The sequence below is a fragment of the Gallinula chloropus genome, assembly GCF_964237585.1.
Source record: "Gallinula chloropus genome assembly, chromosome: 24".
Taxonomy (NCBI): domain Eukaryota; kingdom Metazoa; phylum Chordata; class Aves; order Gruiformes; family Rallidae; genus Gallinula; species Gallinula chloropus.
The window spans coordinates 1,543,933-1,565,084 of record NC_140109.1 but is presented as its reverse complement, the minus strand read 5'-3'; the positions used below and the strand labels follow the sequence as shown (position 1 = coordinate 1,565,084).

The 21,152-nt window shown below is 57.2% G+C and overlaps 1 protein-coding gene across 1 annotated transcript in view; it reads right to left on the bottom strand.

Annotated features, from left to right (window-relative positions):
- The window catches only part of SORL1 (sortilin related receptor 1), a gene marked incomplete at its 5' end in the record, with an annotated part of 41,644 nt that extends 24,729 nt beyond the window's left edge, over positions 1 to 16,915 (bottom strand). Inside the window, 13 exons of the mRNA XM_084274893.1 lie at positions 196 to 374; positions 456 to 544; positions 1,976 to 2,049; positions 2,598 to 2,715; positions 2,888 to 3,080; positions 3,258 to 3,427; positions 4,355 to 4,456; positions 5,832 to 6,012; positions 6,340 to 6,407; positions 7,424 to 7,585; positions 8,033 to 8,158; positions 8,291 to 8,407; positions 16,700 to 16,915. Of these exons, the coding sequence (XP_084131019.1) occupies positions 196 to 374; positions 456 to 544; positions 1,976 to 2,049; positions 2,598 to 2,715; positions 2,888 to 3,080; positions 3,258 to 3,427; positions 4,355 to 4,456; positions 5,832 to 6,012; positions 6,340 to 6,407; positions 7,424 to 7,585; positions 8,033 to 8,158; positions 8,291 to 8,407; positions 16,700 to 16,915 (1,795 nt within the window). The remainder of the gene's footprint in view (positions 1 to 195; positions 375 to 455; positions 545 to 1,975; positions 2,050 to 2,597; positions 2,716 to 2,887; positions 3,081 to 3,257; positions 3,428 to 4,354; positions 4,457 to 5,831; positions 6,013 to 6,339; positions 6,408 to 7,423; positions 7,586 to 8,032; positions 8,159 to 8,290; positions 8,408 to 16,699) is intronic.
- Positions 16,916 to 21,152: the final 4,237 nt, after the last annotated feature.

The window sequence follows — 21,152 nt, the reverse complement described above, 5'->3', positions numbered from 1 at the left end:
TGGTGGCACCGCAGGGGAGTCCCCACAGGAGATGCCCTCTCTGCCCTGGCTCCCACGGGAGCTGCTGGTAACAGGACTCAGGGGCTTCTCTCTGGGGTCTCGCTTGGAAAACAGGACAGAGGGCAAGAGCCACAAAGGCCAGCTCCTTGCCCAATTTGTGTTTAGGCACCCAACCTCTGCCACCCATCCGCTTACCCAGGACGTCAGTGGTGTTGATCTGCAGTATCAGCCAGCTGTGGCCGTTCTCTTTGTACGAGCCAAAGATAGTGAATATGGTGCTCTTCTCCCCGGGCTCCGTAAGCAGGCCATACACGAACACCGGCTTCTCCGAGAAAGTGAAGGTTTTCCAGGTTTCCCCTTCGTTTGTGCTGTACCTGGAGAGAGAAAGGATTGGGAGAGCTGCAGGGGCAGGTCCCATCCTGCCCCAGCACTAGTGCCCCTGCCCTGCCACTCACTTGAGCTGGTCGGTCTCAGTGCCTTGTGCAATGGCCACGAGAATGCCGCCGTGGTCGCCCCAGGTGTAATAGTGGGGTCCAGAAAGAGCCTGGAAGAGGAAAAGTGCTGACGGGGTGTTGGTACATGAAGCCAGGGTCAGTCACTCCCCCTTTCAGCCCACAGCTCTTTGTAGTGGCTGCGAGGCTTCCCTGGTGCTTGGCCAGGGCTTCCTGTCTTCCTAGGTCTGTGGACTGAGCTTTGAGTTTGGGGCTGCAAGGTTTCCTGAACACTCCAAGGGGAAGCAGGGCTCTGGCGTGCACAAGCAAGCCCTGGATACAGCTTGTACATCCCTGCATGTATTTCACACTCATCTCCAGCTCTACCTAGTGACCACCAAGCCCAAATCACCTTGGCTTTTCTGTCTGGGGAGCCCAGGACAAAAGCAGAGAGCACGGATGTGCCTGACTCTGCTCGTGGCACAGGCCAACATGTGTGGGACTTTCTGGGTGCGTTGTTTCTTCCCTGCCCTGTGAGACCGCATGGGTGATGGGGAAAGCAGAGAGCCCTCCAGCCCACTGCCTGTCAAATACAAGAGGAAGGACTCATGTGTTACTGCTGCTCAGCTGAGGAGCCACAGGGCCAGGTCATTCCGCACCTCTGCTGGCGACACAAAGGCCCTGAGTAGGTCAGGAGCTCTGTGCTGTTAATGACGGGTCAGCGCTTCCTCGGCTCGTTTTAATCGTGCTTCGAGGCAAACCTGCCTGTGAGCCGTGGGAGGTCGGCACCCGAGAGCCTCAGTGTACCCTTCCTGGGCTGTGAGCACTCCTGTCCCACAGCAAGGCTCCCGCAGGGAGGAACGGCACATTCCCACAGCCGCTCCCCCAATTTCAGAGGCAGGGCCAGCCTCCGGCTCTGGCAGCAGCCAGACCTGTGGTGTGTCCCTGCCACTGCTGCAGCTGCCCGGACATTAACCCAGACCGCGCAGCACTTAGGGGAGGAAGAGGAGGCCCTTTAAATCACAGCATTAAATAGCTTGCAGATGTTGAAATACCTAACACGCTGGCTGCCGAGCGCACAGGCAGACCACAAATACAGCCACAGACCAGAACACCCACTTAGTAAACAGCATCAAGCTCTCCCTAAACTGAGCACAACATCCCATCTCTCTGGCAGATGCCAGAGCCTCTCCAGACACTCTGACATACCAAGTCCAGGCCAGAAGTCCTGTCTAAAAGGGCTCGGATGCCCTCTGCCAAGGGCAAGCCCTGACCATTTGAAAAAAAAGGAAGCAGAGGAGGGAGCTCTCCTGAGTTTTAAACCCACCACCATCATGCCCACCCCCACCTGGCCCTTCATCTGAAGACCCTTCTGCCTTGATCTCAAGGGACACGCAGCACCTTCCAGCTACAGCTATGGGACACGCCTGCAGAGGTCACCTTTAACGCCCAGGAGCTGCATATCACTTATCTGCAGTGTTACCAGCGTCCTACCTGCTGCACCACTGCCTGGGCTGAGCTGGCAAGCAAAAGAGTGGCCATACCTCTCTCCACCTCGCTCCAGCACTGCTTGAGATGTAGACATTGGTTTTCCTGGCCATGTTCTTGCCAACAGAGCCTGGGAGAACGAGAGAAATCATTCTTGGTGGGAAACACACAGTGATCACTTAGAATGAAGCTGGACACCTCCAAATTGGTTTTATCTGAGAACAAAATGATGATGGAGGAGGTGATTTTTCACTCTATACGTGACTCCCTTCTAAAGGAAATATTTTAAAGCCTATTGCAGGTTTTAGAAGCAGCTGGGGAAAAAAAAAAATCGATGGTGATGAGATGAGGGTGATCATCACACAAGATGTGCCTTTTCTTCAGGAGAAGAGCAAGACAAGCAGCGATTTCCGTACGCTCCAGAAACCCTTCGTGTGGACAGCAGCAGGGAAGAGGACTGGAATAAAGCTGGCAGGGTTTCTCACGTGTCTGTGCAGCAGTAAAACACGCCTGCTGTAACCACTGTATGGGGACCGTGGCGGGGAAAGGGCCAGCAAAGCACAGATTGAACTGCCTTTTCGTAACATGGATATACAGACCAGATGCTGCCAAGTTCATTGTGCCCTGACAATACTGCACCCCAAGCCCCCGCGCAGCTGCGAGAAGGGAAGTGGGTACCGGTGGCGATGATCAGTCCTGGTGCCGACTCCTTGGAGAGAATGGGCATCCTGCGCAGCTGGAAGTTAAGCAGCTGGCTCAGGCGCTGGGCCAGGTGGAGAGAGCAGCCCTGAGAAAGCTGGAAAAGCAAAAGACAGGAGCTTTAACCACGCCCTCATCCCACCTACCCCATCCCTTTCCTCTTGGAAAGGTGAGGAAGGACTCCTCCGCAGCAGGATTCCCATTTCAGCCTCCTCTGCAGGGAGGCTTCTCCTGTGACAGTCCCCCTGCCCCTTCCCACCCTCCTCTACCTCGCAGTCTATCTGTTCCCCGTAGTGCGTCTGTGCCGGGGGCTGCAGCAGCTCCCAGGTGCCCCCCTTGTCAAAGGTGATGACGGAGCGCATGTTCTCCTCGCTGAAGGAGCCGTTGATCAGGGTGGCGATGTAGACGCCCCGCACGCCTTCCACGCGATGGAAGTCTGCAAAGGGCTCGTTGGCAAAGTACCTGTGAGGAAAGGCAAAGGTGGGCTCTGGGAATCACAGCCTCCCCAGGTACAGGGAGTGGGGGGCTCTCAAGCTGGGGGCTCAGGGCGATGCTTTGATCAAACGCAGCCAGAAACTACTAGTACTGTGACAGATACATCGTCATTGGCCGCAGCCAATGAGGCACATCCCACAGTACCTGACCAAGGTGTCACTTCCAGCTCCTCCTGGGCTGTAGTAGAGCACGTTCTCTAGCGACAGGGAGAACTTCAGGCCTTCTGCCTCCGAGATGTAGAGGTTGGTACGGTTGTTATCGTGGCTGACACACACAAACACCTGGTCCTCCGAGGCGTCGGCAACGTAATATTCCTTTGGGATTTAAGTGGCAGACACGCAGGCTTCGTATGTGTGGGATTTATGTGCCGCTCGGTTTAGTGTTTCCTCTTAGCTGGCCAAAATTTATTCCTCCCTCCACTCTTTCCTATTTGTTCCACTTGGCAAGAAAGCACCTTCCCTTTGTTCTGTCTTTTGTGCTTCTCCTCAAGCGATCGCTACCCTCTGCCCTCCCGCCGGCACAGCCCGCTGGCAAAGTGCCCCGGGAGCAGCGCTGGGGGCCCGGCCCCATCAGTGCCAGGCCTCTCTCTCTGCCGGGACCCCACCAAGGCCAGGGGTGTCTTGCAGCCAGGAGCATGCCCCACTGCTTTGCCAAATGCCCAGCATACTTCCTGTGCCCTCCTTCATCCCCACCAGCCTGGGTATGCCGTAACAAGTCTGGTTCATGTATCACAGACTCTCTGCGAACCCTGTCTGTCCCCCTGGACTTCCTCTGCCTGTGGAGAAGCCAGATGCTCTGGGCTGTGCTGGTGGAACCAGCTCAATGACCTAGCCCTCAGGGAAGAAGTCCCCAAAAGCAGAGCCAAAGCACGGATAGCAGAGATCAGCCCCTCTCTGGGCATCTGGGTTTGCTGCCAGCCTCCATTGCCAGTGCTGGGAGGAAGCCAGCAGCTATCTCTTCCCAGCCAGCCTCACGCCCAGGACAGCTCTGTCCATGCCCCATGCTCTGGATACTCGGCTGCTTCTCCAGAGGCACGAGTGCCTAGAACCAAATGCCATCAGGTGACCCACGAGATCATACTAACATGAGCTTCTGCTCAGCCAACCCCCTGAGCAGGGTCACGCAAGGCCCCTTCACAGCTCCCGCAGTGTCCCGGGCCATGCAGAAAACTGCTGTTGACATCTGAGGGAGTGCTTGGCAAAGGAGGCAGCAAGGAGGTCTTCTAGGACATCACCACTTACCTTAATTGGGTGCTTGGTTACGAACTGGGCCACTCGCATGGGCTTGCGGTTGAAGGAAACCCAGAGCTGGACCGAAGGCGGCTGCAAGCTGCCTTGCAAATGCTGGAGCAGAGCAGAGGGGAACAGGTCAGGAGCAGCTCTTGCCCCCCCCCCCGCCTTCCAAATTACCCTCATCTCCAGGGATGGATGAAAGACAGGCTGGGGGGAACCCACAAACCACCAGCTGGACATCACCCTCCCTGAGTGCGGCAGCTGCCTGGGACTGGCTGTGGGGAGCAGCGCTCCCCGCTCTGGGTTTACATCCATGCAGTGCCCAGCAAGGAGAGAAACAGCCCTTCCTAGGTGAGGAGGCTGGTTTGAATTTCTCCTCTTCCCATGGAGCAGCGTATCTATTCCTGTTTTCACTGGTCAGGACCAAACAAAAGGCGCCAGCATGAAACCAGAACAGTAAAAAGCTGGGGGCAACAGTAACAACCCAAACCCAGATTTAGGCTCCAAAAATAAGCAGCCTGATTTTCCCAGGCTCTGCATCTCTAAGCAACCGTGCTTCCCACAGAGAGGAGTGGAAGTCGGAGTCCTCAGCACCCCTGGCACCGGCCTTTCCGCTCCCCAGCACCGCTCCTGCTGCCGCCCAGGTTTGCTTGCAAGTGTGGTGAGGATCACAAGCTGTACTGCCTGTGAGAGAGGCTCCTGAGAGCCTGAAAGAGCTCTGCAAGCACCTCCTGTCCCAGCATCATCACACTCGTTGCTTATCACCTGGGAAATGCTATGGAGTTTGCAAGGAGCCACCCCTAAATTACAAAGGTTGCTCGTTAAAACAGGCTCAGTGGCGGGGGAGGAAAGCAATGCTCCTTCTACAAAGGAAAGTGCTTCTAGGAATGGGGATCTGCTGTCTTGTCTCTGATCAAAGGACCTGCCCTCAGAGAAAGCATGCAGGCTTTCTAGCTTTCGCTGAGGTTTGTCTGAAGGTGGCCAACAGTTTCAGAAAGCACAGCAGGGCCCTGGGCTGCAGAGGGACCAAAGGCAGCTCCCGCTCACCCGCAGCCTCTCGCAAAGCACATGGAAAAGCCAGCCCTCTTCCCAGGCTGGAGCGCGTTAGGCCACTTGGACCTCATCCACAGTTGATGGTAATCCTCCCTGACACGCAGCCACCTAACCGCCGAGCTGCGGAGCCGCATCCCCCCTTCCCCTGCCACCGCCCCCCCTCCCGTCCTGCCTTCCCAGGGCTTTTCCCAGGTCCCAGCGCTTTGCAGCCTGACCTACTTCAGCACAGCGTGGAAACGCCGCTGCTGCGGGAGCGCAGCACCCGTGGCTGTTGCTTTATCCATGGCAGTGCAAGGTCAAGCAGGGAAGGCAGAGACCTCTGCCACAAGCCAACCGTGAGCCCTCACCGGGCCACAGACGCCGGTCTCATGGTGGTACCCTCCCACAGCATCAACTGGCACCCGCAGCCACGATGTGCTCACGTCATACTTACCACAGACTTTGTTGCAAACATGTACTTGTCCCTGAGCTGGAAGTCTTCAACATCTTCCAGGATTATTTCTTTATTTTCTCGGGTTTGAAAGAAATCGGTGCTGCGAATGACAGTGGAAGCCCCGGAAGGCTCGTGCCGCTCGATGTAGACTGTATTTGGCTTATCGTAGGGCTCAACTCCCCTGGAAAGGACAGAAAAGGTGGTGGTGGTGGTCTCCACACTCATGGAACTGTGTGGAAGCAGTGGGTACTGAGGAGATGGTACCAGCCCATTGAGAGGTGAGGTGGGAGTGCAGAACCATGGGAATGAGGAGCACTCCCAGGTGTCCACATCAGTTGTTGCCCATCCCCACAGTGCAGGGTCTGTGCTGGGTGAGGGCAGCAGGAACCCAGGGCCAGAGCACGCTCTAGTACTGGAGTCCTTGGGTTGCACAGGGCAGCAAGTGAGACAGGAGGTGAGGAGTGAGAGGAGACAGGAGCTGGGCATTACACACAGGGGCGATACGTACCACGAAAAAGACTTCACATGCTCCTGAATCATTATCCAGGTCTGGCCGAAATCATCTGATTTCCAGAGCTGCAATGACAAAGGGGAGGGATGCAAGGGTAAATATCTGGGCAGAGCTGGCTCCCCCTCAGAGACTGTTACAACCCCGAGCAGAGCAGCACACTGTCCTTGCAGACCTGGGGGCATTAGTAAGGCAAAGGTCAAGAGGAAAGTGAGTATCTTCAGTCTCAAATCACAGCGATGACACACTAACAGTGGCCCCTCTACAGATCCCCTCCCTCTGAGGGCCCGTGTCCCTGAAACCTGCTGGTTTTTTCCCCCAAGTGCTACAAGGGTACCCGAGCTGCAATTCTGGCCTCTTTTTTGCAGGTACACAGATACAGCCAGCCTGACTCCAGCCTCAACAGTCAGTCCAGCAGCCTGCCCAGGGAAAGCACAGCTCCCAGACAGCTCCATCCCTTGGGAAAGCACAAAGCCTCCTACAGCCAGACTCAGCGGCACAAGCTGTGCACGTTCTCTGCTCGACTGGGGAACTGTTGTTTCATCTCCAGGTGTTGCTTAGGCAGCACCTCTCTGAAGAAGCCGTCCCTATTTACAAACTGCAGCCGGTAGCTCCAGGGTGGAAACAAAAGAAGACCTTGTTTTCAAGCAGCAGTTTGTTGTGCAATACCCACAGCTGTACCACATGCCCGTGTCGAAACACGGCGGAGGTCAGTGCCGCCCCCGCTGCCAGCGCTCCGTGGCGAGCTGCGGCTGCAACAGCCAGGGAGATCGATGAGCCCAGGAGCAGTGTGGATGTAGGCCACTCCACAAGTGAAGGAAAAGGTAAAGGAAGCATTCAAGGCGGCCATCCTGTGGGTACTACATCCTCACCGCTGCAGCGGTCAGCAACCAGGCTGAGCTGTGGGGAATGGGGTGTCCTGGCCAATCCGGGACAGCTCAGTGCACAGTAACCCAAGACCAGATACCCTGGGTGGTCAAAGCACGAGGCAGGGTGTGAGGCTGCAGGGCACGTAACAGGCCTGGAGGGGAGGAACCCAGTAGAAGTGGGACACCGGCCCTCGTGCCTAAGCAGAAGCGCTCACCTGTTTTTTAGGGTGGGACCTGTCGAAGCCTAAGAGGAGGTTGGGGTTCCTGCTGTGCAGGAGGAGGTCTGCAGCTCTGAAGGGAATCGAGAAGCCCTGAATGTTGTTGCAGAAGTCGGTGGTGATCCAGAGGTACGGAACGAAGGCATCCACGAAGATATACTGGGAAGAGAGGGAGTGACAAGGACTTAGGAAAGCAGGCGGTGAGCCAGCTAGCAGTAAGAGAGGCACAGGGGAGCCTTCAGGAGGGAATTCGCCTGCCCAACTACCCCCTCTCCCACCATGCTCCAATGCTCCTGAGCATCTTGGAGATGTATGGGAGGCATGGCAGCGTGCCTGGCATATCCCTCCTCTGCCCCGGGGACCCACAGGGTGGCCAAAGGGGGCTCTCCTAAGAAGTGAGAGGACCATGCAAAAATAGCCTCTGTTCCCCAAGCACCCATCCCTCCCCACTGCCACAGCAGAAAGGCCCACATGAGCGCTTCCTCTGTGCAAAGGCAGGTTTCCAGCAAGACCCACAGATGTGGTTCAGGGCAGCCACAGAACCAGCTCCCCTCGCCCAACAGCCCTGCCCCACGGATGCGCCGGGGCTGGCTGCCACATCCTCACCCTCTTGTTGTCAGCTGGGCTGTGGTAGAACTGGGCAATGGCCACCTCGCTGCTGTTCTCCCCACCGAAGCTGAATCTCTCCGAAATCTTCTTAAAACTCTTCCCATAGTTGTAGGACACGTAAACCTGCAAAGGAGAAGCCAAGTCCCAGTGTGAGGAGAGCAAAGCTCTGGCTTCTCCTCTGAAGGATTTGGTCAAAATGATGAAAACTATGGGGGGGAACAGGATGGGGGGGAAGCCCCAGCTTGCATTACTTACATCGCTGTTTTTGGGACCCAGCAAAGACAGGCTGTCTCTGGCCAAGGCCACGATCACGTTGCTCTTCTCTCCTGCCCAGTGAACGACCATCTGATTGTGGGAATCGTTGAGGCTGACCTGCAACACCAAGGAAAAGAGCACCCTGAGCCACAGCCTGGCTTGCAGGGATGCTCAGTGGGCAGCACTCGCTCGTACCACCCCTCCCTGGAGATATACGGACTTCAGGGAGAGGCACCGGGCGTCCATCCAGCTCTTCAGACCACAACAGGGCAAGAGGAGTGCTCGTGGGGATGCTTGGGGTGAGCTCCGCTCCAGCCAGGAGTGCTCAACCACAGCAGGATGGTCTGTGGCCACGCACTAAGTGCTTTATCTGTCCACCACCGCTTCCCAAGGCTGCCGTGCCTTCACCCTGCTCCCAGGCTTCCAGCAGGCTCACTGGAAGTGCACCCTCCCCTGTTTAAAGCACAGCCAAGCAAACAGGGAGGCTGCTCACCATGACTGGGGTTGGAAACCTCTACCAATGCCCTGGGGATTGCATAGATGTCATCACTGCCGAGCCAGGGCTGTCGTCACCGAGGCCACCACATCAAGGTATTCAAGCACTCGCTGCAAGCCACCAAACAGTTAAAGAGGAGGCTTCCCCAGGGAGGAGACATCCGAGCTCAGCTCCACATAAAAAACAGGATTTGGCTTAGTTTTCCCTTTATTCTCCCTCAAGAGAAATAAGATTCGGGGAACAGTAAGAATGAAAGCTAAAACCAGGGCCCCAAGAAGTGACTTTCAAATCCAGGCTGAGTAGGCAGAGGGCCACCAGGAAAGAGAGTCACCTTCCTACGGAGGCTTTTTCTGCGCCCTGAAGGACAAGCTGGTTTCCAAAATAACCGCAGTCACACGCAACCCCGTTACTCCCCGTGCGTGTGCTGTATCTGGCAGCACTCTAGCAGGGCTGGTTTCTATGGGGAAGCTCTCACAGCATCACTGCAGCAGGAGCTGAAGGGGATGGCCAACCTTGCAGGGAAGCCAGGGAAACCAGCTCGGCCCTGGATGGGCATCCCAATCGCCGCAGCAGCAGCAGACATGTGAGCCTGAGCCCGTGGCACAGCTGATGGCTAGTAACCCCTGAGCTCATGGCCTTGGGAAGCTGTAACAATACAGGGCTAAGCCCTCCTTAGGGCTGATAGCCTGCAGCTCCCACTGACCCTGGAATCAGCAAGGAGTGCTGCCTGGGGTAAGGGGCCAGTGTAGCCCCTGTCAGCTACTGGCATATAAAACGCTAGGAAAAACCAGGTCTTTCTTTGAGAAGGAAGGGGGGGGCCAAGCGCAACAGAAGCCCTCAAATCCATCTTATGCAATAGGCTCATGTGAGGGGAAAAAAAAAAAATAATCAGGGTGGTCAGTGAGCAGACTCCAGGGCCAGTGCCCCCAGCTGCCCCCACAGCTGCCCAGCCAGAGACCCCCCCACCAGGCAGCCCATGTCAGAGAGCCCCGAAAGCATCACAGCTGAGATTTAGGTCAGGTGGCAGCATCAGCTACAAAGCGAGCCAGCAGTAGCCTCACACGCCCGCTGGAGAAGAGAAGCAATGCTCTTTAAGGATGCTAAGAGGAGGATGAAGGACTAGGAGGAGCTCAAGGCTGCTAGAGCATGTCTTACAAAGGGGTGTAAAGAAAGAGGACCCCCCCCCGAAGGAAGCCTTGCACTGTAAGTCCCCAGGGGAAGAGCTCAAGCAGCGATGTCTCAGGGTTAGGAGCCCCACACATTTACCTCCAGCAGTTCCTGGCATGGGAGACCTGCAGCCTGTGACCAAGCAGCCCTGCTCTGGCCCCTCTGAGTTTTGCAGGTGCCCAAATGGCTCGGGGGGCAACAAACAGGACCCCGAGTCTTTGCTGTCACAGCAGCAGTGCTGCCTCATGCCCTGGCTTGAACGGCACCTGATGCCCTGTCGTCAGGCACATTGTCCATGAAATACCTCTGCAGTAAGGCTCTTGTTATTCCCAACACCAGTAATACTTCCCTGCCTGCTGGGACGAGGCTGGTTCGGCAGGAGCCCCCCCCTCCCCTGACAGGGGAAACCTGCCCCAGAAGCAGGTTTAACCTGTGAGGGGATGATGCCTGGTGCCTAATGGAAACAGCACTCAGCATAAATGCCGTTAATGGGGAAGCATTTCGGTCTGTGCCAAGTGATTAAGCGTATATGAAATATGCATCAAAACCTAATTTGTCCTCCCAGTACGTAAGGTGCCAAATGAGGTCTGGGAGGGGGGAGCTGGAGCCAAGACACAGCAGAGGCTGCTTGTAGCTCTAGTTAATGTAGTTAACATTGCTAGCCTCACTCATGCTATATGTTTATGTTTTGTTAACAGACTCCCTTCCAATAAACGCCCCCCCCCCCCCCCCAGAAACGGGGTGAGAAGACAGCCCCCCAGAGCCACCTCTGCGTGGGAGCACACCCCAGAGCAGGTACAAGCTCCTGCATGGCTCGAGGGCTGTAGGGGGAATGCAAGCACTCCCAGCCTGGGTCAGGAAGGGGGAATGTTGTCTGGATGTGTGGTGCAGGCTGAGGTGGTGCTCACACCTCAATGAGCCTCTCGAGGGGAGGAGCATCGGTCCATGGGCAAAGCGTTTCATACCTGTTCAGTGGGGAAATGAGGATGGAAAAGTGTTGCCAGTGGGGTCAGAAGCGAAGCCGCTGCTCAGTTAGCTGCAGGGCTTTAAAGGACAGGTGTACTCACCGGAAGGCCTTTGCATCCCATTTCCTCATCCTCCCTCCCTGGGGAGGCTTACACAACAGCCCGGTATCGTGGATGAGTGTCAGGGGTGGCTACTGCATTCCCAGCACGCCGCGTTCCCTGTGCGCTCCCACCAAAGCTTCGTTACTGCACCTTCTGCTCCGCTCCCCAGCAGCTGCTTGTAGCCCTGCCTGTGGTATTTTAGAATACAGCCTGTGCTGCCTGCGGCTCGGACTGAAAATGCCAGGGTCTGAAATCATTGATATGAAACACGGGTGACTCATTTCAGAGCGCACCAGGCCCCCGTTAATGTTGTTAATACTGAAATCATCTGCTCACCGAGCTGTTTTCTCCCTGCTACCACCAACAGAGCTCTCTGCTAGCTGTTGTTCCGAGGGGAAAGGCAAAGGGGAAGGAATGGGAAAGGCAGTGGTCAAGGTGGGAGCCCCATTTGGCCTGGAAATGAGCAGGACCATGGCAAGAAGGTCCAGCAGATGGGCTTTCTCTTGAAACTGCCCAGGAAGAGGAGGATGGGGGGATGGAGGCCACCTCAGCCGATTTCCGTAAGTACCCATGAAAGTTGCTCCCCTGTAAGCAAGGCACAGGGGGAGAGCTGCTGAAAAGGTCTCAAGCACTGGCAGGGAAGCATGCTGCAAGCTAGTCCTTACAGCTACACAGAGCTTCAGCAACACCCCTGGGACACCACAGCATTTGCTTAGTCCAACAGTGGGATCTGCGAGGAACCCGCTGAAGGGGAAGCAAGGAATAAAACCAGGAATAAAACCAGGAATAAAACCAGGAATAAAACCAGGAATAAAACCAGGAATAAAACCAGGAATAAAACCAGGAATAAAACCAGGAATAAAACCAGGAATAAAACCAGGAATAAAACCAGGAATAAAACCAGGAATAAAACCAGGAATAAAACCAGGAATACCCTCCCCAGTCACGCAGCTTCTGGAGACTCATCTCTCCTGGCAAGCTTGGGTGCAAGAGCACATGCCAGGAGTGGGGAACCTTCCCAGGGGCAGCTGGGAAAGGGGCAAGGGGTGCCGGTGCCCTGGGCAGACCCTGAGATGGGGAGGGGTATCAGCCAAGGGGAGGGAAGACAGACAGACAGATGGACAAGGGGGTCTGGGAGCTCACAGCCAGCCCTCTGCCAGGATGTGCTGTCACCACCCAGGGCAGCTCCAGAAGGTTAAAGTCTAATCTGGGAAGGTCTCTGCCGGGCTGGCAAACTAGGTCACAATTAAGCACGGTTCAGTTCCGATGCAGCGTGATTGACGTCTCTGTTCACATCACTGCATGGCACTTACCCAGCAAAGCGCTCTGTGTGTTCCCTGAGGGGATGCAAGGGAAGGGAAGGGTGGGCTCTACAGCCAGGACACACCAATGGCCTCCAAAGAAGAGAAGCTCGGCTCTTTCTGCTCAGGCAGACCGTGTGCTAACAGTATTTTGGAGTCCCTCACCAGCACAAGCCGTGCCCATGCAGTGCACAGTGTGGGGGCCATGGGAAGGGACTCCAGAAGGCGAGGAGGTGTATCAAGAGGCCAAGCTCTGCCCGGCCGTGGGTGTATCGAGGGGCTCATCTCCCACAGACTGCTTGGCTTCCTTGGTGCTGTGCCACAGAGAGAGAGAGATGGTACATCTCTGGCACAGAGCTGTCACCGTGGTGTTATGTCAGTGGGCGACATCCTCCTGGCTGTTGAGAAAACTTCTGCCTTAAAGATAAAGATCATTGCCGAGTGTCGTTGTGGTTTGGTGTTGCTTTCAATTCGATGCAGGCTGTGGTAGTGTGCAGCACTCCAAGCACCAGAAGCAGAGGAGGTCACCTCAGGTCTTCCTCAGTACAGAGGGGCAGGGGCTGTCGGGGTCAGGCAGGAGGGTGGATGAAAGGTCGTTTCATAGCAAATGGCCTGGAAACGATGGAAACCTGGTCCTTTCCATCACCTGCAGGATCACAAGTTGTCATCAGGAAACAGGAAGCCAGAGAGCAATGAAGCAGGTTCCCCCAGGCAGGGAAGGAGATGAGCTGATGTTAGGGTGGGCGGTGATGTAGGTTCAGGGGATGGGGAGGTGCAGAGACGATGGCAGGGTAGGAGCATGGGGAGAGGCTTGAGGCCTCGCACAAGAGGTGAGCTGGCCACCTGGGAGCCGCCAGCACTTAGATAAGACATCTCTTGTCCCAGCACAGCTTCAGGCAAAGGCCTCTGGCACATCGCATGCTTTTGGGGGAGGTTTTGGATGAGCCTTTCCAAAGGAGGTGGAGGGCTGTCTGCAGATGGATCTTACACCTGTATGGCAGCAAATGCATAACTGTGAGTCTCCCTCTTGCCCCTCAGGACCTGTGGACAGAGGTTGGCCTCCTGGCCCGGCGCTTCTCCTCACTGCCTGCCACGGCCACGACAGACCCTTGCTAGACAGGCAGCCTTACAGTCATGGAAGGTGCTCAGAGCTGGCACGCAGGTAGGAGGCCAAAGCGGCTGCTTCTCTTGTCTGTGTTTGTCGTGAAGTCCTTGTGGGTGATGCGGCTCGTGGCTGGCTCTCCCCCCGGGAGGGAACAGGATTTATGTGGGATGGTGGGGACGTGCCCTGGAAGTGGAAAATCCTGGAGCTGTGCACCCGTGACCAAGAAAGGATGTGTGCAGGCAGGAGCATGGAGGCCACTGAGGGACAGGAGGACAGGCTGCAGGTGAGCGGCTGCCTCGGTAGCCAGAGGCTGGCACCGGGAAGAGGAGGGCAAGGCGGTTGCCAGGAGGGCTTCAGAGCACACTGACGGTCCAGGGAGGGTTGGGGGGCAGGCAGCAGTTGTCTCGCCCTGGGAATGCTGCTCTGCTGTCAGCGGCGTCCTAGAAAAGACCTGTCACGTGTTGGTGCCTGCTCTGTAACGGTCTGTGCCTTGTAAGGCTTGCCAAGAGTCCTGAGGAGGCGAGGGCTGTGCAAGGGAGCAAAATCCTCTCTGTCTCAAAGCTGCTGGTCTCTGGAGCTGTGCATTCGGTCTCTTGGTTGCTGGTGGAGTCGGGAAAGTCAGGGCAAAGCCCTGAAGGTGCCAGGGGATGGTTAGCTGCTGGTCTTGCTGTCTGTTGAGGCTCCCAAGACATTTTGTTGTAGCCCACCGGGCGAGGAGGCAATTGGTGGTGAGGATCCAGACGAGGAATCCAAGTAATGTTCTGTGCTTGTGTCTTTGGTGTCTGAGCCTGTGGCTGATGATGCCATGTAAGCTGCGTTCAGCTCCTGAGGAGCCTCAGAGAGTTTGAACTTTCCTTCCCTCCTCACTTCCTGCCGGGGCGATGCATTCACCTCCCTCTCGCTCTGGTCCCCTGGCGAGGTCACCCACAGCAGTGACAGGCAGCACTGACCACCTGTGCTGCACTTTCCTTTGCCTCCAAGCTGAGCCTGGGCTCTGTACTGTCCTGTGAGGCTGTGTCAGGTCCGTGGTCGGGAGCCGGAGAGGTGCAGGGAGTTTGGGGGCCTGAGCCAGCACATAGCATATGGCCGAGTGACCTGCCAAATGCACGGGCGCAGGATGCATCCCGGATAAGGGCCTGGCATGGCACTAGGATGCTCAGTCCAAGCACTGCCCCTTATGATGACATCCCTGAGAGAGAGACCATTTTTTGACTGCATGATTTTCTGCTGGTCTCTGGAGCACCAGAGACCCAGGGAAGGGGAGATGCAGGGACAGTTACGTGCTGTGACCCCCAAGCACTGCACCGTAACAGCTTTCTGGCTCCCTCAGTGTTAGTAACACTGCATGGTCAGATCTGTAACAGAGGCTAAGACACACAGACTTCCTCCTGTCCCTGTCCACAAAGCAAGATCCTGATTTAAAGCGCTGTAGGGCTTGGGAGAACTCTGAACTCTTGTGTAATGCCAATAAACTCTTCCGGATGCAGTACCTAGGCTTTACAATTTGCACGTCCCACCCTGAAGCAGTGGCAATCTGGGGCTGCACGTTGCAGCCACAGAGGCTGCTCCTGCCACCGCAGCTCTCTGCCGGTCCCAGGCAGGTGGCTTAGGTGGAAGCCACGGGGAGACAGAAGGGAAAGTGCCACCAGTGCCTTTCTGCGGAGGAGTGTTGTGGTTTTTCTAGAAGGGGGTAGCGGCGCGGTGCTAAAAACAGCCACACGCTGAGGGGGCAGAGGAGGAGAAACAGATTTTCAAGGGGAGTAGGAACAGCTTTTCCCATCCTCTGAACAGGGGAACAGGAGCTGGGCTTTAGGAGCAGTGCTGGCCCCACATGCGCCCCTCCAGCAGCTCTAGAGCCCATCCAGGCTGGCAGCTGGCTCTTTGTCATCTAACTAACAGGGGAATGACAGGGCACCCAGCGCTGGCTGAGGTGGCAAACACAGGCATCGCTAAAGGCTCAAAGCCTCTCCATGAGCGCTCCTCATCCATGCACGGGCCGGTGTCCCCACCCCCATGGCCCCCCCAGCAGCCTTTTGGGCACGTGATGGGGCTCAGGCAGCGTAAGCAAGGAGGGTCAAGTGGGGCAACATCGCATAGTCTCACATGTGAATGATAAAAACCCAAAAAGTAGAGACTCAAAGGCTGAAGCTTCCCAAAGCAGGCGCCTGTGTCATTCCTCATCCCCGCCAAGGTGATGGTTGGCCAGGGAAGGGGGTGAGGGGGAGCTTTCCTACTCCCAGCAGCAAAACTTGCCAGTGAACCCAAGCAGGAATCCTTTCAGGTTTAGTAGCTTCTATGCTTTTTTGGCAATGAGCAAGTCCTCTCCCCCTCTTACTCAGTGGATCAGACCGGCCAAAGGAGCCCTCCTGCTTCCCCAGAAGGGCACGCTGCCTCCCCACCAGTAATGCCTCTCCCGAAAGCTGCCTCCCTCTGCCCTAGCCCCTGAGCACAGCAATGTCCAACGCGCCTAACTCTGGGTGAAGGGCAGCGCCCAGCGCCTGCCCGCTCCCACCCGGGGTTTGGGGGGGACACACACTCGGTTTCCCACCCGCCACACGGACCGCGGGGACGACCCGTTTCTCCACAGCCGCTCATCCTGCCGGCGGCGAGCCCGCGGGTACCGACGGCGGGTCCGCCGGTGTCCGCAGACCCGAGCCGGGTCTGGGAGCCACAGGGAGAAGGGGGGAGAGCTGGGACGTGCAGCGCTTCGCGTCCGAGCTCCTGCGGCTCGGCGAGCCGTTAGACATCGCCGGGGCTACCCCGCCGGAGACAGACCTGCCTCCCCCCTGCCGCGGAGCGACCTTCCCGGCCGGGGGCAGGAGGTTGGGGTGAGGGAAGGGGGATGCGGGACCCTTCCCCATCCCACGCGCGGAAGTTATTTTCGAGCAGCAAGTGTGCAGCACCGCCGACCTCCCCCTTCCCCCCCCTTCCCCCCCCGCCGCAGACCCGCGGGGGGCTGCACCGCGGCCGGCGCTCCGCCAGCCCGCTCGGGGCACCGGGACCGGGGGGAGCGGGCTGAGCGCCCTCCGCCACCCCCTTCCACCTCCCCCCGCAAGCGCTCCCCGCTACCCCCGGGGAGGAGGATGGGGGGGGGGGGGGGGGGGTGTGTGTGCGCAACGCCGCGCGGGGTGATGTAACGCGTCGCCCCGCGGTATTTTGGGGGGGGAGGGGGACGGGGACGGGACATGGTGGTAGGAATGGGAGTGGGGGTCGCCGAGCCCACACGTGCGCAGCGGGGGATGATGCCCCTCCCGGCCCCCCCGCCCGTCTCACCTGTCCGTACACCTGGATGGGCTCCGGCGGGCGCGGCGCAGCGCGGCGGCTCCGCGGGGTCTCGGCGGCGGGCGGCGGGGCGCGCAGCAGGGTGGCGGAACGGCCGCCCTTCTCCCCGCGGCCCCCCGCTGCCAGCAGCAGCAGCAGCAGGAGGGGCAGGAGGCGGTGGGGGAGCGGGGCGGCCCGGCGCGCCCCGCCGCTGCTCGGCGTCGCCATGTTCGTGCCGCCGGGGCCGAGCGGAGCCGGAGGAGCGGGGAGCCGCGCCGCCGCCCGGAGAGAATGTGCAATGGGCAGCCGCGCCGCGACTCCCGCATCCCGCCCCCGCCGCTCCGCTCCCCGCGGGGGATGCCCGGGAGCCCTCCCCGATGCGGGGCTCTGAAGGCTCCTCAGCGGACGCCCTGCGCTCCACCCCGGCGAACCGGAGCGGTAGAAAGTTAACTTGGTGTAAATGGCGCGGTGCTGGCTGGGAGGGGAAGCCCTCGTTAAATAATGGAAGAATCAATAAATGCCTCGCAGCTGCTTCTGTTTGGGAGGGTGGGGGGAATGATGGACAAGGCTTTTCTGCTGCCCCTTCTCTCCCACGTGTGCCCCCTACCCGGGACATGGCCTACAGCACCCAGTGCTGTCGGGTTGCTGCTGTGAGCATCCAGGCTGCGGTTTGGTAGGTGCAGGTGGGATCAGTGAGAAGTGATGGAGACCCCCAGAGCATCAGGCTGGGGCCAGCTGAGTGAGGGTCGAGTGAGGCAGCTGTGGGACAGGGAGGATGATGCTGTGAATTGCCAGTTGACAGACGAAGCCCATCTCCCTTCCATTGCATCAGTCAGCAACCTGTGGCTCCAGCCAGTGATCGACTGCTCTGACCACTTGTCTACTGGTTTGGGGATGTTTGGAATTAGGTGACAAAGGTGTGACCGCATACAGATCCCAGATGTGTGCTCTCTGTGAGCATTGCCCTGCCCCGTGTGTGCAATGGGAGGGATCACAGAATCACAGAATTGTAGGGGTTGGATGGGACCTCAAGAGATCATCAAGTCCAACTCCCTAAAATCTGCCATCAGGGTGGGCTCAGCAGCACACATGCTCCCCTCCCAGTGTACTGAACTCATCAATGGAATGTTTTGAGCCCAGTGAGTAGGGATAGAGACAGGAGAGCCGGTTGTCCTGCCATCACAGGTTTCAGAAGGTTTTAATCCCACCAGTGAACACAAGGAGGGGTAATCGACAGAGTGAGATCAGCTGGGTTTGTGGTTTAGAACCTTTCTAAGCCCTGTGCTGCTTGCTTCCATTGCTGGAGGTCCTGCTCTTTTCTCCCAGGCAGTTCCTAATCCCTGTGTCTGGTAGCTGCTGATGCAGAGCCATCCTCAGGAAGCTCTTTTAAGCATCTCTCGGCTTCTCGCAGCGATGTGGTTTTAAACATTGGTGTGAGGCTCCTTGCTGCAACTTGCTAAAGTTAAAAAGGAAAGAAGAACAGCGGGTGACAGCTTTGGTTTCCTGTAAGCGACGACTGAGGAGGTCCCTGCTGTCTATGTGTGCCGGGGAGATTATCTTGCAAGTCATGGGTAACGCCTCGTGTCGGGTTTTTGTGGAGCACTGCTGAAGAAAGCAGCTCTCCCAGAGATCCATCAGCCCCACGGGGAGCTGGGCTCCTCACCGGGGCGTGGGAAGAGGCTAGAGAGAAGCCAGGGACTCGCAGGTGGCGAGAGGGTGGGTTGGGTGTGAGGAGGAGCTGCCTCCACCTCTGGATGAGAAGAGGGAGGAGGTGTGGATGGATGTTGAAAGGAGAGAGGAAAAGGTGCAAATGATGTCACTTGTTACCGTGGCAGAGCCTCCCCGTGATGGTTCTGGAAGCCCTCCTTGCTGAGGGTGGGCATCTTCTCTGTCTTGTGTGCCCTTTGGACATTTCTAATGTCCAAATAAAGCATGTAGTGGTCCTGACTCTGTGTAGCATCGAGGAAATCAAGGTGCATGGGGTTCACCATCACCCTCCCAGCCCCCATTTCGCACTCTGAGGGACGTGACCATCCACTCGTGTGTGGAGCCAGGAAGGGTCCCCGTTCCCCCCATGGGATTCCCTGCCTGTCAGGTCATTTTGCAGGCGTGATGGAGCAGTAGCAGGGACCTCTTGGGCTGGTAAATGCTAACAGATGAATAGCTCTTTCTTTGTGGAGGGAAGCACGCGTCTCCCTTGCCAAGGTATTTTTTGTTCCTTGGAAAAAGAGCCCGTCTCCTGCCATAAAGGGGAGGGGGAACAGAGTGGAGTTTATTTTAAGGTACATCTGGATTTCATCAGCAGCAAAACTCCGAGAGCACAGGGAGGAGCCCCCGGACCCCTGGTTTTCCTCTCCTTCTCACCTTTCCCTGGCACAGCCCTGAAGGTCCCAGAGGATTTAGGGGACCATGGGGGCCAGTACAGCTGTCTCCCACAGACCCTCACAGCAAGAGCAGATAGAGGCCTTTAAAGGAAGCATTGGATGGTGCTGGAGTCGGGTCAGGGGGTAAAACAGCCCCCCCCACCATCCGAGTCCAATCTCAGCCCCGAGGCAGCAGAGAGCTCTGTGCACAGGGATGCTGAGGGAGAGAGCTCGCTGCTGTGGGGAGAAGGGCCGTGCATGTGGCTCGCTCCCAGAGTGAGTAAATCAGGGTGCATGTCAAGCAAGCAGGTGTCAGGGCAGGGCTGGCAGTTTGCCTGTGGTCTGGTCTGGGTTGTCTGGGAAGCTGTAAAGGTCCTTTGGGGACGATCCCGGTCTTTGGGTCGAGGCTCATCAGCTGGACTTGTGAGGGGGGGAGCGGGGAGGTCTGCGCCTCGGGTTTTGCAAGCAGATTAGTGAAAAAGAGTAATCTGGATTACAGCGTGGCTGGCAGAGAGGGCTCTTGCTCCCCGGCACCACAAAGTGTGGGTGGCCACCAGGCTCCCTGCGGGAACACATCCCTGACACCCCAGTCGAATGCTGGGAGAACAGGGTGAAGTCAAAAACCAGGGCCCACATTCCCTGTGTGTAGCAAGGTGGCCTCGATGGGGGTTTGGGGATGCTCAGCAGGATGATGGAGGTTTTAATTAATCTGCGCATAGCCCGAGGTAAAAGCTCAGTGCTTGAGATAGAGACACTGAAATGAGTCCTGTCTTTCCCAAGGGAGCAGTTTTCCAGGCAGATTGGCCTCTTTGTAGTCCCCAAAGCACATCAGTCTCCCCAAACACGGGTTGTGTCTGTCCTCAGAGGCAGGCAGCGCTGTGTGGGAAGGAGAGCCCCAAGGTCAATCCGATTCAGAAGGGCTGCAGGCCTGCCAAACAGGGCAGGAGGTCCTTCAGGAGGGTTCGTGGTATAGTCCTTCCTTACACAAGCAGCAGGCTCTAAGCGTGTCTCCTCCTTGCATCCAAAATTGGCAAGGGTCTGTCCGCAGACAGGGAGGTGTTCAGGCACCCCGAGGGCTGCCCAGCTCTGCGAGGCAGCTGGAGTTCTCCGAAGGGAAACAAAGGGGTGTCTCGGAGGGGATGTTCCCTGGGAGTCTGTCCCCAGCAGGACTGGGCATGTGTAATGCAGCAGTCACAACCCTCTCCTCTGTCTGCAGCCCCTCATGTGTAGCAAGAAACCTGCAGGAGCATTTGCAGAACCATAAAACAGATAGACAGACAGATAGGTGTGCACAGCTTAACACTGAGACCTGACTAAAGGTCCTTTCCAATTGAAACCAGTCTATGAAGCTATGAAGTTGGTTGGTTTGTTAGTTTACTATGTGTGTGTGTATATACTCATATGCATCCAGAAATGTGTATGGTTATTCACCCATCTAGGCAGGCTTCTAAATATGTCTCTCTTTATAAAAATACATATAACCGAAGTATTTTGTACAAATAGAAACAGATGCTTTTATTCACAATGCAAACAGAGATACAGGCAGATATCAGTTGTATAGATTTGTATATACAGACCTGCCTCGGGGCAGGGAGTGTAAATAATGTCTGTAACAAAGCCAAGGCTGCACGTACACAGGGATGTCGCTCTCCGTGTATCTCAGCCGAGGCCAAGGGCGCGATGGTCAGTGTGTGGGGGCTCCAGGGAGCCTCGGCAAGGGTTGTCTGGCCGCAGTCACGTCCCGGGAAGCATCGGGTCACACTCAGCATCCCCTTGCAAACTCAGACGTGGCCGGTCAGGACTGGCAGCCGCCCACCGAGGATGGCCATGCCTTTCTGGTGAGCTCTCTGGCAGATGCACTGTTTTCAGGGGTTAGGCCAGGGATGTGGAGCGAGGATGTGGAGCCAGGCGCAGCCCCTGCTGCAGAGAAGGTGCTGGCACAGGCATGTAGTGATGCGGGCAGGTTCATACAGAGCCATCCAGGAGACAAGAGCCAAAACCGGGCAGCAAAACTGCTCCGGTGTCTGGGCCCTGTGCTTTTGGGGCCACGAGGAGGAGGAGGAGGAAGGCTGGCTGCATAGGCGCTGCTCTGGCCACTGGTG